Genomic DNA, 17990 nt, shown 5'->3' on the forward strand with positions numbered 1-17990 from the left:
TATTTAAAAGGATGTTGTGGTTCACACAATCAAATGCCTTTGACAAATCACAGAAAATACCTGCTGCTTGTAATTTGTTATTTAATGAATTAAGTACATTTTCACTGTAGGTGTAAATAGCCTTCTCGATATCAGAACCCTTCAGAAATCCAAATTGTGTTCTTGGTCATATGTTATTTGCGGTCATATGGTTTAGAAGCTGCCTGTACCTTACTTTATCTAAAAATTTTGAGACTGCTGGCAAAAGTGAAATCGGTCTGTAGTTTGAATGTATCTCTTTATCCCCTTTCTTGAATAGAGGCTTAATATCTGCATGTTTTAGCCGGTCAGGAAATGTACCATTAATAATTGACTGGTTACACAAGTAACTTAGAATTTTACTAAGCTCACAAGAACATGCCTTAATTAACTTTGCTGATATTTTGTTGTAACCACTAGAATCCTTTGTTTTTAAAGATTTTACTATGGAAGTTATTTCTTTTGGTGAAGTGAGTGACATATTCATGTACATGAAGCTATTTGTAAAGGCTAGTTTCAGATATTCAAGGGCATTATTCACTTATGCTAACAATCCCATTCTATCAGTAACGGATATAAAGTACTTGTTAAATAGATTTGCCACACTATACCCATCGGTTACTAATGTGTCATCTACCCTTAATGCTATTTGCTCCTGTTCCTTTCTGGTTCTACCAGTCTCCTCTTCACTATATGCCATATTGTTTTTAATTTTGTTACATTTTCCTTTTTGTCTTACAGGAAATTTTTATTCCTTATGTAATCCATGGTTTTATTATTGACTTCTGTTTAATTTGAGTAACTTTTAGAGGAAAACAGTTTTCAAACATGGTACTGACATTGTTCACGAATGTGTTATATTTTTCATTCATCTCATGAGCGCTATAAACATCTTTCCAGTTCATATCTTTGAGCAGTTTTTAAAACACTCAATTTTTGGTTGATTGACTACTCTCCTGTACTCAGATTTAGCAGTCTTGATAATCTGCTTATTATTTACATCTAAAACAAGGAGCTGCATGTCATGATCTGATAATCTATTTATTACAGGTTTTATGATATGATTTTGTTCCTTTGATTTGTATGTAAAAATGATATCAATGGCTGTCCTTGAGAATTTAGTGATCGTACTTGGAAAGTTTACAGTGTGAGTTAGTTTGAAAGACAACAGTACTAACTGCAGTAAATGTTTACTGGAAGATTGCATTAGAAAATCTGTATTAAAGTCACCAGCAATCAAAATTTCTTTATTTCTTCCTGTTAAATAACCCAAAAGAGCTTCTAGATTATTTATGAATAGATTATAATTTCAAGCAGGTGCTCGGTAAATAGTTACTATTATATAGGATCTGTTATGGAACTCTACTTCTGTTGCACGTGCTTCTAGATGCTGCCCTAAACAGAATTTATTAATGTCAATGTTCTTGAATTTATGGCAGTTTTTAATAAATGTGGCATCTCCTCCTCCATCCATATCTACTCTGCAGAAGTAGAAAGCTAGCTTAAATCCGGAAATGCCTAACATATCTATACCAGTGGTCACTTGATGTTCAGAGAGGCAGATTATGTAAATTTGGTTAGATGAATCCATTTCATCAATACAAATGAGTAGCTCATCTACTTTATTTTTTAGTCTCAGAATGTTCTGGTGCAATAAAGATAACTGCATACTAATGGGATTATAATTGCTTTGGCGAAGATGAACTGGCAGTTTCTGATTACTTGCTGTTAAACCTTGTTTAAATGGAGGCTGTATGCTAAAATCTGACTCCTGTTCGTCTGTTTTCTCAAACTGAGTGTGTCTGCCAATTTCTCTTAAAATTCGTTTCCTTTCCCCCTTCCTTATCCTAAAAAAGGCATCCCTCTGACACCTGTGACCACTGGTATTTTACCACTTGTGACAGTGTCCCCCCTTAAGTTTTCTGCAAATCAACACAGATAGTTTTCCCTTCCCTTTCCTATTGAGGTGAAGGCCATGCCTAGTGTAGTCCCACTTATCGATAGCATCCACAGGAATCAAACTAATATGGGACCCTATATCCGTCCGAAGCAGCCACTCCAAGTTCACCCTCCCGACGGAAGAGTTCAAATGAGGCCGATCATGGCGTCCCAACACAGACACAAATCCCACACTCGTATGCTTCGTTGCTGATGCTATCTTCACCAGGTCACTCTCTATAGAATATTCAGAGTCTCTGTCAATGCTATTTCTCAGACCACCCACTATAACCACGGCATCCTTTGTGAAATCCTTGCATAAATAACCTACATCCTCTGTTAACTGACCCAGATCTGCACTAGGCTTGAAAAAGTTTGTGACCTGGTTATCTGGACCTAGATTTTCCTGCAGTAGTTGGCCAACGCCTCTACCATGGGAGCTACCTAACAACAGAACTTGCTTTCTCTTTACAAGTTTCCCTACCTCTTTCCAGTCCTTGAAAGCTTGTTGTGCCCTTTCTACAGCTTCAGCTGCATGAGGCTCATCCGATTCTGACTGAGGCAACAGGTCAAATCTATTTTCAAGATTTATGACAAAGCTGTCTGATGCTCCCCTTTGCCTGTTCCCCCTATAACATGTTGCCACTTCCCGCCTCTGTTCACACTTCTCCCTCTTTAACCTGTCGAGGTCCTCCCTTGCCTTGTCTAGGTCAGCTTGAAGAGCTGCAATTTTCCCTTCCTGTTCCAGTATTTTCCTGTCTCTACTGCAGATCCTACAATACCACTGGTGAGCCTCATTTATGTCCCCATTTCCCACGCTATTACATTCACCCCAATGAAAGAAACTAAAGCACCCATCACACCACACCCTGGAACTAACGATCCTACGGCATGTCACACACTTCTCACTCATGGTAAAAACAGAAATGGTATAAACTGATTTAAGTACTGACTAAAACGTAAACAAAGGACCCTAGAAACTATTCAGGCAGATATAAATAAATTGAAAGAGTAGTGAATAAAAAGACTGGTGATTACATATAAGTTTAAGTCACTGTTTACTTACGATACGCGCGCGTGAAATTAAGCCTAAAATCCGTGCTATAGGTGCGAGAAGGAAAATAAACTTCTTACCCCGTTTAAGCTTCTTTAACACTTCACTGACACTTCTACTAATGTAACAACACTTATATTATATTTATACCAACTGGAAACGTTTACCTATAAGTTTAATTCACTGCTTACTTACGATTCGCGCGAGTGAAATTAGGCCTAGGATTCGTGCTACAGGCGCGAGAAGAAAAATACGCTTCTTACCCCGTTTAATCTTATTTTATACTTCACTAACACTTCCACTAATTTAACAACACTTAGATTATATTTATAACAGCTGTAAACGTTTAAAAACAGCTTAATAACAACGCTTTTTATAATTATTTATTGCAGCAAATACTCGAAGAGTCCGTGTCGGCGCAGTGTTGCCAACCTCAGGTGTGGGAATGCGTGGGCAGTTACACTGTACGCTCACTTACAGACTTACCGGCTAAACTGAGACATTTCTGGAGGTTTAGTACGAGTGAAGAGTTCTTGCAAGATGGTGTATGAACTGTTAGCGGTGTACACATTCCAGTCCAGTGGTCGCACCTCGGAAGCTTTCTGCAAGTGGATGCGTTACCAAAGGTTACATCGGAATAGTGAGAAGTCTAACGCTCTCTGCGATCCTTATTTACACTGATTTTACATGTGCAGCAGTGCACACAGTCAATCTGAATCCGCCAATAAGCGTTTCAGATTAAGTCTGCAGAGAATTACGTTGCGAAATCTACCGCATGCGCCACGCATAGCTAAGGGAATAGTGCGGGCACCACGAGGCGACAGACGGCCGCGTGCGTAAACGAACGGAAATCTTGACTGCCGCAGGAGAGGAGCGGTTTGGGGGGTGGGGGTGGGGGGGAATGCCGCCCGCCTCCCTCTCGAAGTTCTGGCAGTCTACTCATGCAGACACATGGTTTCACACATGGTCACATCGATATCCGATGCCTTCTGTGTTGCGAGAGTCGTACTCCAACCGCGATAGACAGAGATTAGCGTCTTCAAGCTCTTGAAAATAAGAACAGAAAACGACGAGAACGCACAACCCAAAGCAAAATGGACTACACAAGGAATTCGGCAACGGCTACCGCGCAGTTTCTTGTTGAAGCTGGCAGCGTTGTAAACGACGTAGTTCGGATCCGCCTGTGTCGGTATTTTACGAATCGATGGTTCAAAACAATATCCATCTAAAACTACTGCCTAAAGCGTCCGCGTAATACCTGCATTCTGGCTCCTGCCGCGAGTATCTTAGTGCGACCCAACGCAAGCTCCGAGCCAAGGACGAAAGGAACTTCTGAATATGTCCCATTACGCCAGATCTACAGTAGCTTTGATTTTACTAAACTTCATTAAAATCTTCACAAAGATAATTCGCAATCGACGTAGTATCTCCTATGTCGGTGCAGTACCTTTTTACTGAGAGATGCCTAAAATTGTGGACTGTGATTATTGAAGACACTACAAGAACATCCAGAGAACTAAAATTTAATGTAGGTGTTTACTACATGATTTCTCCCCCCACTTGTGCTCCTGTTAGAAAGCTTCGATATATTTATATACAATTATCTTCAGAAATTTTCCTGTATATATTTTCCTTTGGTACTTTAAATCTTCCTTTTTTACCCATCATTGTACACTACTGGCCATTAAAATTGCTACACCAAGAAGAAATGCAAATGATAAACGGGTATTCATTGGACAAATACATTATACTAGAACTGACAGGTAATTACATTTCACGCAATTTTGGTGCATAGATCCTGAGAAATCAGTACCCAGAACAACCACCTCTAGCCGTAATAACGGCCTTGATACACCTGGGCATTGAGTCAAACAGAGCATGGATGGCGCGTACAGGTACAGCTGCCCATGCAGCTTCAACACGATACCACAAGTCATCAAGACTAGTGACTGGCGTATTGTGACGAGCCAGTTGCTCGGCCACTATTGACCAGACCTTTTCAATTGGTGAGAGATCTGGAGAATATGCTGGCCAGGGCAGCAGTCGAACATTTTCGGTATCCAGAAAGGCCTGTACAGGACCTGCAACATGCGGTCGTGTATTATCCTGCTGAAATGTAGGGTTTCGCAGGGATCGAACGAAGGGTAGAGCCACGGGTCGTAACACATTTGAAATGTAACGTTCACCGTTCAAATTGCCGTCAGTGCGAACAAGAGGTGACCGAGACGTGTAACCAATGGCACCCCATACCATCACGCTGGATGATACGCCAGTATGGCGATGACCAGTGCACGCTTCCAATGTCCGTTCACCGCGATGTCTCCAAACACGGATGCGACCATCGTGATGCTGTAGACAGAACCTGTATTCATCCGAAAAAATGACGTTTTGCCATTGTGCACCCAAGTTCGTCGTTGAGAACAACCATCGCAGGCGCTCCTGTCTGTGATGTAGCGTCAAGGGCAACCACAGCCATGGTCTCCGAGCTGATAGTCCATGCTGCTGCAAACGTCGTCGAACAGTTCGTGCAGCTGGTTGTTGTCTTGCAAACGTCCCCATCTGTCGACTCGGGGATCGAGACGGGGCTGCACAATCCGTTACAGCCATGCGGATAAGATGCCTGTCATCTCGACTCCTAGTGATACGAGGCCGTTGGGATCCAGCACGGCGTTCCGTATTACCCTCCTGAACCCACCGATTCCATATTCTGCTAACTGTCATTGGATCTCGACCAACACGACCAGCAATGTCGCGATAGGCTACAATCCGACTTTCTCAAAGTCGGAAATTTTTGTTTTGCAACAATTTTTGAAGAGAGAAGACCAATTGTGGTTTATATCTCGTAACGTGAGGCAATCATTTGCGTCGGAAATGTCATGGTACGCATTTCTCCTCCTTATACGAAGCATCACAATAACGTTTCACCAGGCAATGCCGGTCAACTGCTGTTTGTGTATGAGAAATCGGTTGGAAACTTTCTTCATGTCAGCACGTTGTAGGTGTCGCCACCGGCGCCAACCTTTTGTGAATGCTCTGAAAAGCTAATCATTTGCATATCACAGCATCTTCTTCCTGTCGGTTAAATTTCGCGTCTGTAGAACGTCATCTTCGTGGTGTAGCAGTTTTAATGGCCAGTACTGAAATAAGCTCGTGTCAGCGTTTTAAATAACTATGGGTATTATACGTTCCTCCACTTACATCATACCACTGTCGACACAAGCTACATACAACTTTTTTTAGGGCCTTCGCGCTTTCAAAAAACTAAGTCCACTCACAATGGGTATGTTACAACATCCACAGAGGCACGGGGTGCTGTCATGTGAGGGGACTGCATATGGCGTGTCGTGAGGCGTACTAACAACCTCTCTAAGCCGATAATACAAGTTTTGACCTGAGATGAAACTGAGAGGTAGCCAAGGCAAGTGCTGCTGTTGTAGGACGCTTTCAGTCTACAGACGATAAGATCCTGACCCTGAATTGTAGCAGATGCTCGACCGTGCTCCAACTATAATTCAGTGTTTCGTCTCACCTAGATACTTCTGTACTTCCGTTAAATGACGTTACGAGTGACATTCAGCTCCCTCTCTCTGATATCCGCGCCTTCTGATAATCCCATGGCAATGGAGGATGCAGAACCAACGGTGCTGGCCAGCGAAGTGGCTACGGCGGCAGTCAATATGGGGCACCCATGCCGTGTGTACTGGAAAGAGCCTTTAGTGATCGTGACGAGATGTAAGGTGGCCGCACACGCAAGTCGCTTGCGTGTTTGCTTGCTTAGAAGCCTGATCTGCTGATATCCTTTCACACTTAGACGTTTGATTGTTTATGGGAATCTCTTTCTCGGTTTGCTCTGTTGTCATACAGGATAACAATTATTGAACGATATGAAATAAAATCGTCTTCTGAACGGCTTGCGTTTGGACGTTCAAACTGATCGGCTGGCCGAGGGACATGATGGGAACTAGTATGCGCATGCGCGCGTCTTCTTGTTGTTGGCCATTTGCACCTGAAAATATTATCAGTCTTCTGACTGGCTTGATGCAGCCCGCCACGAATTCCTGTCCTGTGCTAACCTCTTCATCTCAGAATAGCAATGTGCTAACCTCTTCATCTCAGAGTAGCACTTAAACCTAAGTCCTCAATTATTTGCTGGATGTATTCAAAAAAATGATTCAAATGGCTCTGAGCACTATGGGACTTAACATCTATGGTCATCAGTCCCCTAGAACTTAGAACTACTTAAACCTAACTAACGTAAGGACAGCACACAGCACCCAGCCATCACGAGGCAGAGAAAATCCCTGACCCCGCCGGGAATCGAACCCGGGCGTGGGAAGCGAGAACGCTACCGCACGACCACGAGATTCGGGCTGCTGGATGTATTCCAATCTCTGTCTTCCTCTACAGTTTTTGCCCTCTACAGCTCCCTCTAGTACCACGGAAGTCATTCCCTCATGTCTTAACAGATGTCCTACCATCCTGTCCCTTGTCCTTCTGAGTGTTATCCACATATTCCTTTCCTCTCTGATTCTGCGCAGAACCTCCTCGCTCCTCACCTTATCAGTCCACCTAATTTTCAACATTCGTCTGTAGCATCACATATGAAATGCTTCGATTCTCTTCTGTTCCTGTTTTCCCACAGTCCAAGTTTCACTACCATGCAATGCTGTACTCCAGACGTACATTCTCAGAAATTTCTTCCTCAAATTAAGGCCGATATTTGATATTAGTAGACTTCTCTTGGCCACGAATGCCTTTTTTGCCATAGCTAGTCTGATTTTTATGTCCTCCTTCCTCCGTCCGTCATTGGTTATCTTACTGCCTAGGTAGCAGAATTCCTTAACTTCATCTACTCCGTGACCATCAATCCTGATGTTAAGTTTCTCGCTGTTCTCTACTTCTCATTACCTTCGTCTTTCTTCGATTTACTCTCAGTCCATTCTGTGTACTGATTAGACTGTTCATTCCATTCAGCACATCATGTAATTCTTCTTCACTTTCACTCAGGATAGCAAGTCATCAGCGAATCGTATCATTGATATCCTTTCACCCTGAATTTTAATTCCACTCCTGAAACTTTCTTTTATTTCCATCATTGCTTCCGCGATGTACAGATGGAACAGTAGGGGCGGAAGACTACATCCTTGTCTTACATCCTTTTTAATACGAACACTTCGTTCTTGGTCGTCCACTCTTATTATTCCCTCTTGGCTCTTGTACATATTGTATATGACCCGTCTCTCCTTATTGCTTACCCCTACTTTTTTTCAGAATTTCGAACATCTTGCACCATTTTATATTGTCGAACGCTTTTTCCAGGTCGACAGCACCTATGAACGTGTCATCGTTTTTCTTTAGTCTTGCTTCCATTATTAACTGCAACTTCAGAATTGCCTCTCTCGTCCCTTTACTTTTCCTAAAGCCAAACTGATCGTCATCTAGCGCATCTTCAATTTTCTTTTCCATTCTTCTGTATATTATTCTTGTAAGCAACTTGGATGCATGAGCTGTTAAGCTGATTGTGCGATAATTCTCCAACTTGTCAGCTCTTGCCACCTTCGGAATTGTGTGGATGATATTTTTCCGAAAGTCAGATGGTATGTCGGCAGAGTCATACATTCTACATACTAATGTGAATAGTCATTTTGTTGCCACTTCCCCCAATGATTTCAGAATTTCTGATGGAATGTTATCTATCCCATCTGCCTTATTTGATCGAAAGTCCTCCAAAGCTCTTTTTAGTTCTGATTCTAATACTGCATCCCCCATCTCTTCTAAATAGACTCCTGTTTCTTCTTCTATCACATCAGACAAATATTCCCCCTCATTGAGGCTTTCAATGTATTCTTTCCACCTATCCGCTCTCTCCTCTGCATTTAACAGTGGTATTCCCGTTTCTTTCTTAATGTTATCACCTTTGCTTTTAATGTCACCGAAGATTGTTTTGACTTTCCTGTATGCTGAGTATGTCCTTCCGACAATCATTACTTTTTCGATCTCTTCACATTTTTCCTGCAGCCATTTCCTCTTAGCTTCCCTGTGCTTCCTGTTTATTTCATTCCTCAGCGACTTGTATTTCTGTACTACTGAGTTTCCCGGAACATTTTTGTACTTCCTCCTTTCGTCGATCAATTGAAGTTACCCATGGTTTCTTCGCAGTTAACTTCTTTGTACCTATGTTTTTCTTTCCACCTTCTGTGACTGCACTTTTTAGAGATGTCCATTCCTCTTCAACTGTACTGCCTACTGAGCTACTCCTTATTGCTGTATCTACAGCCTTAGAGAACTTCATGCGTTCTCGTCACTCCTTAGTACTTCTGTATCCCACTCATTTGCGTATTGATTCTTCCTGACTAATCTCTTTAACTTCAGCCTACTCTTCATCACTACTACATTGTGATAGGAGTATATATCTGTTCCTGGGTACGCCTTACAATCCAATACCTGATTTCTGAATCTCTGTGTGACCATGACCATGACACGAACTGAAATCTTCCCGTTTCACCCTGTCATTTCCAGGTATACCTCCTCCTCTTGTAATTCTTGAACGGAGTATTCGCTATTACCATCCTAAAGTTATCACTGAACTCAGTTAGTCTTTCTCCTCTTTCATTCCTTGTCCCAAGCCAATAATCTCCTGTAATCTTTTCTTCTAATCCTTTCCCTACAACTACGTTTTCCTTCCCAACTTCTGTGATGGCCCTTTTTAGAGATGTCCATTCCTATTGTCCTGCCTACTGAGCTATTCCTGATTGCTATATCTATAGCCTTAGAAAACTTCAAGCGTATCTCTTCATTCCTTAGTACTTCCGTATCCCACTTCTTTGCATATTGATTCTTCCTGTCTAATGTCTTAATCTTCAGCCTAAACTTCATCACTATTATATTGTGATCTGAGCCTATATCTGCTCCTGGGTACGCCTTACAATTCAGTATCCGATTTCGGAATCTCTGTCTGACCATGATGTAATCTAACTGAAATCTTCCCGTATCACCCGGCCTTTTCCAAGTATACCTCCTCCTCTTGTGATTCTTGATAGGGTATTCGCTATTACTAGCTGAAACTTCTTACAGAACACAATTAGTCTTTCTTCTCTCTCATTCCTTGTCCCAAGCCCATATTCTCCTGTAACCTTTTCATGTACTTCTTCCCCTACAACTGCATTCCAGTCCCCCATGGCTATTAGATTTTCATCCCCTTTACATACTGTATTACCCTTTCAGTATCCTCATACACTTTCTCTCTTCATCTTCAGCTTGCGGCGTCGGCATGTATACCTGAACTATCGTTGTCGATGTTGGTTTGCTGTCGATTCTGATAAGAACGACCCTGTCACTGAACTGTTCACAGAATTCATAACGAATCCTACTCCTGTTACACCATTTTCCCTTCTCTTCACAGACCCCTGCTATATCTAGACTGAGCCTTTGCATTTCCCTTTTCAGACTTTCTAGTTTCCCTAACACGTTCAAGCTTCTGAAATTCCACGCCCCGACTTGTAGAACGTTATCCTTCCGTTGATTATTCAATGTTTTTCTCATGGTAGCCTCCCCCTTGGCAGTCCCCTCCGGGAGATCCGAATGGGGGACTATTCCGGAATCTTTTGAGAATGGAGAGTCATCATGACACTTCTTCAATTACAGGCCACATGTTCTGTGGATACACGTTAAGTGTCTTTAATGCAGTGGCTTCCATTGCCTTCTGCATCCTCATGCAATTGATCATTGCTGATTCTTCCGCCTTTAGGGGCAGTTCCCACTCCTAGGACAAGAGAGTGGGCTGAACCTCTGTCCGCTCCTCCGCACTCTTTGACAAGGCCGTTGGCAGAATGAGGCTGACTTCTTATGCCGGAAGTCTTCTGCCGCCAATGCTGAGTATTAATCAAAATTTAAGCAGCGGCGAGATTCGAAACTTGGACCGAAGACGTTTCGATTATGAATCAAAGACGCTACCCCTAGGCCTACTATGCGAACAGTGTACCGAGTTCAAGCTGGAGACAACCGGTCCAAGTGTGCTAACAATCAAGAATTTGATTCGCATGTTTGAGAGAAAGGGTATTGTTCTTGATGACAATGTTGGCAATGTCGCACGCCCAAAAAGGGTGAGAACGCCTGAAACCCTGGAGAAGACACTCATTGTGTTTCAAACCAGCCCCAGGAAATCGATCAGAAGAACTGAAAAACAGATGGAAATCAACCTGGAGACACTGTGGCAAGTTGTTGTTGAAGACCTGCATCTCTTCCCGTACAAAATCCGAACCCATCAGCCATTAAGCCCCAAGGCCATGGAACAGCGGTTGTGGTTCGCCAACACTATTGTCCACAGAATTGACAAACAGTACTTTTATCTGAATGTGGTTTGGTTTAGCGACGAAGCCCACTTTCATTTGGGTGCATTTGTCAATGAGCGAAATTGCGATTTTGGGGGACTGAGAAACTGCATTTCAAGATAGAAGTCTCTTCAGCCTCAACGGGTGGCTGTGTGGTGTGCAATATCCAGTCACGGAATAATCGGTGCTATATTCTTTGATGGCATGGTGACTACCGAAATCTACGTGAAGCTTTTGGAAGATGATTTCATCCCCATTATCCAAAGTGACCAAGATTTCGACAAGACGTGCTTCATGCAAGAGCAAGCTCGACCCCATCGGAGCAGAAGAGTGTTTGATGTCCTGGAGGAGCACTTTCGGGACCGCATTCTGGCTTTGGGGTACCCAGAGGCCACTGACATGGGCCTCGATTAGCCGCTGTATTACCCAAATCTGAACATATGCGACACCTCTTTGTGGGCCTATATTAAAGACAAGGTATACAGCAATACCCCTAAAACCATTGTTGAACTGAAAACAGCCATTCAGGAGGTCATTGACAGCATCGATATTCCGACACTTCAGCAGGCCATTCAGAATTTCGCTATTCCTCTGTGCCACATCATCGCCAATGATGGCAGGCACATCAAACATGTCTTAACCTAAGTCCGAACATCTTTACGGGCGGGAAGGAGCGCCTGGTCCCCGGCACTAATCCGCCCGGCGGATTTGTGTCGAGGTCCAGTGAACCGGCCAGTCTGTGGATGGCTTTTAGGCGGTTTTCCATCTGCCTCGGCAAATGCGGGCTGGTTCCCCTTATTCCGCCTCAGTTACACTATGTCGGCGATTGCTGCGCAAACAAGTTCTCCACGTACGCATACACCACCATTACTCTACCACGCAAACATAGGGGTTACACGCGTCTGGTGTGAGACGTTCCCTGGGGGGGGGGTCCACCGGGGACCGAACGGCACAATAACCCTGGGTTCGAAGTGGGGCGGCGGAGGGGTGAAGTTGACTGCGGTAGTCGTCGTGGGGTTATGGACCACTACGGCTGCGGCGGGGACGGAGCCTCTTCGTCGTTTCTAGGTCCCCGGTTAACATACAATACAATACAATACAATACAATACAAATCTGAATATCTGTAACGTCGTGTAGAGGACATAAGAGTGTATGCGGCTTCGGCATAGCGACTATGCGTGCAGCAGTGCCTTTTAGCTGTGAGAGGCAATGCACTTTCCATAGGCCATAATAAACTGATGATTTAAGAGGAAGTTTCTACAGCATTATAAAAGAAGAGCACTGCGCGAATAAGAAAAATCTGCAGCTGGAAGATGAGATATGTTTATTGCTATTTTCGCCGCAGAGCTAATACATCGTACAGCAGACTGATCCACATCAGAGAAATAGTTCTGTAAAAGACTTGCCAGTGTCTTAATTGTGTGACTTTAATCATAATTTTACAGTGATCATTAACCCAAATCATTTTAACCAAGAACAAGATCCGTAGCCTACTATCGTAAATTCCGAAAATCACACCGTGACTGACAGAAGTTAGCAAAACAAGATAATTTTGCCAGGCAGCACAGATTTAATTTATCTTGAATTGGAAGTTCATTTCTTTTTACTTACTCAAAGCCATTACTTGTGAAGTACAACGATCATAATTAATTTTTTAAAGTAAAATTTATAAATCTGTTGAAACTACCGAATCTGGAAAATCGTAACGAATTTTACCTTTCTCTCAACTATACTGACTACAGTATGTGTTGTGGTGTTTAGTTGTTGTTCAGAACCATTCCTATTTATTTGTTAAATTTTTGAAAGTGAATTATAAGTACTTGGAAGAGCTGGTTAAACAAAGTCAGTAACAGTAAAGAGAAACGTGTGGCTGAGCTGTGTAATGACACCTGAAGGGAAAAAAAAAGCAGTGCCAAGAAGGAGTTGTGTAATATAAACGAAAGTTGGTAGGCGTGTTTCTACATTTGAAAGATGTCTATTCAGATTTCGCACCAGTCGCATAAGAGTGCTGGTGGTAGCGCCACTATGTGGATGCAAGTCAAGTTTGCTTTGAATACACGCTGTAACGGTCGTGAGCGTTAGCTGCCTTTGATATTGGACGAGGTGAGCTGATGTTATTCAAGAACTCCTATAAGGCAACAAAGACGCCATTATCAACACTCCACTGAGTTTGAACGGTGTTGCGTAATAGCGCTAAGAGAAGCTGGATGTTCCTTCTACGATACTGCAGTAGCTCTTGGCAGGAATGTAGAGACTGTACATGACTGCTGGCAGCGGTAGACACGAGAATGTACGGTCGCAAGAAGACACCGCGCTCCGGACAGTCACGTGGCACTACCGAGAGGGAAAACCATCGTGTTCGGCGTTTGGATCTGGGGCATCGTATTGCATCTGCAGCAGCAATTTGAGCAGCAGTTAGCACCACAGTGACACAATAGACAGTTACAAATCGGTTACTACAAGGACAGCCCCGAGCCAGTCGCCATTTAGCGTGCATTCCACTGACCCCAAACCACCGTCATTTGCGATTACAATGGTGTCAAGCGAGAGCTCAGTGGAGGACAGGGTGGAGGTCTGTTGTGTTTCCTAATGAAAGCTAGTTCTGCCTCGGTGCCAGTAATGGTCGCGAATTGGTTAGGAAGAGGCCAGTCGAGTGCCTACAACCAGCCTGTGTGCGTGTTGGACGCACTGAACCTACACTTGGAGTTATGGTCTGGAGCACTCTCGTGGTTATCCCTCGCACCTTTACTACAAATCTGTACGTCTGTCTGGTGATTCAACCTGCTGTGCTGCCTTTCATGAATGACGTCCCAGGTTTTTCTAACAGGATAACGCTCGCCCACTTACTGCTGTTGTAACCGAACGTGCTCTACAGAGTGTCGACATGTTGCCTCGGCCTGCTCCGTCACCAGATCAGTCTTCAGTCGAGCACACGTGAGGCAACTTCAGCGTCCTCCATAAACAGCATCAACTGTCCCTTTATTCACCGACCAAGTACCACAGGCATGGAACTCTATCCCACAAATTGAAATCCCGCACCTCTACAACACAATGCATACACGTTTGCATGCTTGCATTCAACATTCTGGTGATTTCACCCATTATTAATGTAGTAGCATTTCACATTTGCAATGGCTTATCTCACGCTTACGTTAACCTGTCATCTTGCAATGTCAATCACCTACATGTGTTGAAACTTCCTGGCAGATTAAAACTGTGTGCCACATTGAGACTCGAACTCGGGACCTTTGCCTTTCGCAGGCAAGTGCTCCACCAAGCACTTGCCCGCGAAAGGCAAAAGTCACGAGTTCGAGTCTCGGTCTGGCACACAGTTTTAATCTGCCAGGACGTTTCATATCAGCGCACACTCCGCTGCAGAGTGAAAATTTCATTCTGACCTACATGGTATTATCTAGACAAATGTATTCCCGAAATTTAATTAGTCTGCGTTAACTATTTTCTAGTACTGCGATTTTTTCCGCCAATGTATTACCGCGTCATATAATGCAATCTTTTCTTTCAGTTCTGAATTTTTCTATAAATTACTTAAGTGATTATAAAGTTTTGAATATATACTTGGATTTGACTCACTTATTGTGTGATCACTTGCTCATAAAAATTGGCTCCTGTGTGAGTAATGATCGTTATTGCTATATACGCTTAAATTCAGTGAAATTCAATGGTTTTCAAGAACAAATTGTTCACTTTAGGACTGCCGGCCGTATTATTTGAAGAAAAATTGGACTACCTTTTCATAATTAACCCTTGTAATTACGCGTGTGTGTAATCCTGCTGTATGTCTGTAAGATGATGGTGCCTTTACGCGGACAGACTGGTCAGTCAAGATGAGATCGGGAGCCGTAGCATCTGTGGACCACCGTACGTGTTGCAGGCGTGCCGCTGAGCTGCTACCTGTACCGCGCGTGGGCGCCGCGTCACCCTCGCACCACCGGTCCTGACAATGGCTGCGTCACTCTGGACTCCAGCGGCCGCTGGAGAACCACGCGCTGCGCCCAGCGACACGCCTTCCTCTGCGAGCTCTTGCCTCCTGAACGCCGTTCTGCAAGCTCCGGTAATGGTTGTGATATTATTTCATAATCGGTTATTGATTATCGATTAACGAGGTAAAGTCGATCGTAATATCTGACCACAAATCCTTTGAACCTAATCAAAATTTATATCAAGTGAATTCCGTTTTTTATATACATAAGACTTATTTATGACAGTAGAAGAATATTACCGATTGCTTGCTGATTTTATACGTATCATACAATTATTCTGAAATTGCATTTTAGGATTATTGTGACAAATCTATATTTTGAAACTTGAAACCACTTAAATACATTACTCCACATTTTGCTAACATGCACTGACGATCAATACCAAGTTATAACAACCAAAATTATGGGATTCCTATGTCAAATAAAGTTTGTGATAGCATTCTTAGGTTACCGAAAACTGCGTTTTCCGGCAATGATCGTTCTAACTGCCGTTATATAGTACAGGATTTATGTCTACTGTACTAACACATTATAACTTAGTAAAATATTTACAAAAATTCTAAGCTTTTCCAAATTATTTCGCCATATATTGAAAAAATATTTGTATCTTTCAATATAAAGGCTTTTGGTCGTCAAAATTAGTTATCCTATAGAGTTTACTTTACATGAGTTGTAACAAATTCCACACGGTTCGAATATTTTTCCAAATGTAATTTGCGTAATATGTCATGGATATTTATTTTTTACTAAAAAGTAAAGTAATATTATGTTCTAAACACACGCTTAACTTTTTTCGTAAAAAAATCAATATTTTGTAAAAGCTAATTATATATTGCCCTTTACCTGATTAGCATATTTTTAGTACAACTAGGTAATGAACTGGCGAAAATCAGGATACCTCAACAGTTATGTATCACGCATAAAATTTATATATAAGCTGCAGATTCATTAATTACCGGAATTTCTGAATTATCCTTTAACCTCAGTTGCTTCATATCTTTCGGGATAAGTAAAAATAAAGTCTTACTGCCATTTCGTAAGTGTGGACTACTTTGGACGATTCAATGAACAATTACGGTATTATTTTATGTAATGTAAAATAAGATCTAACAATTAATCGCTTATTACCTTTGTCAGCTAAAAGATTAGAGAGCTACGCGAGTCTCTGTAGCGAGTCGCATCTTTACAGGGAAGTCAGCACTGCTGAATGCACGAGAGGGATCAGTAATGGGTGCTCTTTCATTTTTGTTGTTGTTGTTGTTGTTGTGATTTTCAGCCCGAAGACTGATTTGATGCAGCTCTCTAAGCTGTGAAAGTCTCTTCATGTTTAATCAACTACTGCAACCGTCATCCAATTCAATCTGCCTAATGCATTCAAGCGCTTTGGCCTCCTTCTGCAACCTTTGGCCCCGTCTCCCCTGAATAAACACGAATTTCCTTCCGTTATCAAATTCACTATTTTCTTGATGCGATGTGTCATATCAACTTTTTTAATCAAGCTATGCCAAAAATTTATTTTCTCTCCAATTCGCTTCAGTGTCTGTTCTTTAGCTATTGAATGTATCCTTCTAATCTTCAAGTAATCTTCTGTAGCACTCCATTTCAATAGCTCTTTATCTCTTCATTTCGATACTCTTCATTGTCGACCTTTTTATTCCATATAAGAGCACACTCCAGACGAACAATTTTAGAAAAGACTTCGTAATATCTAAATTTATTTAAGATTACATATTTATTCCATACAGAAAATCATTTGGTGGTATAATCAGTCTATGTTTTATATTCTCTTTAAGGTAAAGTTTTCATTTCGTCTCCCTAAACTTTAATTCTTTGTCGACATTACTCCCAAAGTTCCGTTCCTGGGTGCTCTATATATAGATAATAAACTATGGGAAGTCAACGGCGGCGCCGAGGTGGATTCACCGCTGGACATGGTCAGTACTTCGATGAGTGACCGTCCGGGTACGCCGGATGCTGTTGGCAATTTTCCCTTTGCGTTTAAGGCAGAGAAGGTAGGAGGGTTGGCGTCGTAAAATCCATGATCATCAGTCTTCCAGTCAAAGTCCTGAATTAAATTCAAAACCTCTCCGCAGTGTCTCTTGAGGTGAGCGCACGCGACACTATTGATAGGTATCCATCCGTCAGACGGGGAAGTTAAGCCTGGTGGACCACTTGGTGATTTTCAGGAGGAGTAGGCTATGTACCGGCATTGAGTTTCACCCTCTTCCTTTTACTCATCATCTCCAGCACGAATACAACACTATACTGTACACACACACACACACACACCATTACAGTCATCTACACTTAACAGACACACTTACACACACTGCTCTCATACTTAGCGAAGGAAACGTGCCTGCCAGCGCGGAGGATAGGAAAAACCTTTTCAATAGGCAGCTGATCCTGCCCTTCTGGGTCGCCCACCCGCTCATACCACTAAACTTTACTTTTTTATCTAGATCCCTCCCCGTTCTCAATTATTGCCTTTCTTTCATGTCTTTTGTTTCTTATAATTTTAATCTAGTTTCTATAAAGACCGTAGGTAACCCTCCTTTCGCTGTATTTTATTCTTGCTACCTTTAGAATTTCAAAGAGTGTGTCCCCATCAACATTGCCAAAAGCTTTCTCCAAAGCCAAAAAAAATG

General features: G+C 42.4%; 1 protein-coding gene across 1 annotated transcript in view; it reads left to right on the top strand.

Moving 5' to 3' along the window:
- The window catches only part of LOC124799006, a 71863-nt gene that overhangs the window by 41107 nt on the left and 12766 nt on the right, over positions 1–17990 (top strand). Inside the window, exon 4 of the mRNA XM_047262542.1 lies at positions 15234–15413. Within this exon, the coding sequence (XP_047118498.1) occupies positions 15234–15413 (180 nt within the window). The remainder of the gene's footprint in view (positions 1–15233; positions 15414–17990) is intronic.

Source organism: Schistocerca piceifrons, chromosome 5, assembly GCF_021461385.2.
Source record: "Schistocerca piceifrons isolate TAMUIC-IGC-003096 chromosome 5, iqSchPice1.1, whole genome shotgun sequence".
Taxonomy (NCBI): Eukaryota; Metazoa; Arthropoda; class Insecta; order Orthoptera; family Acrididae; genus Schistocerca; species Schistocerca piceifrons.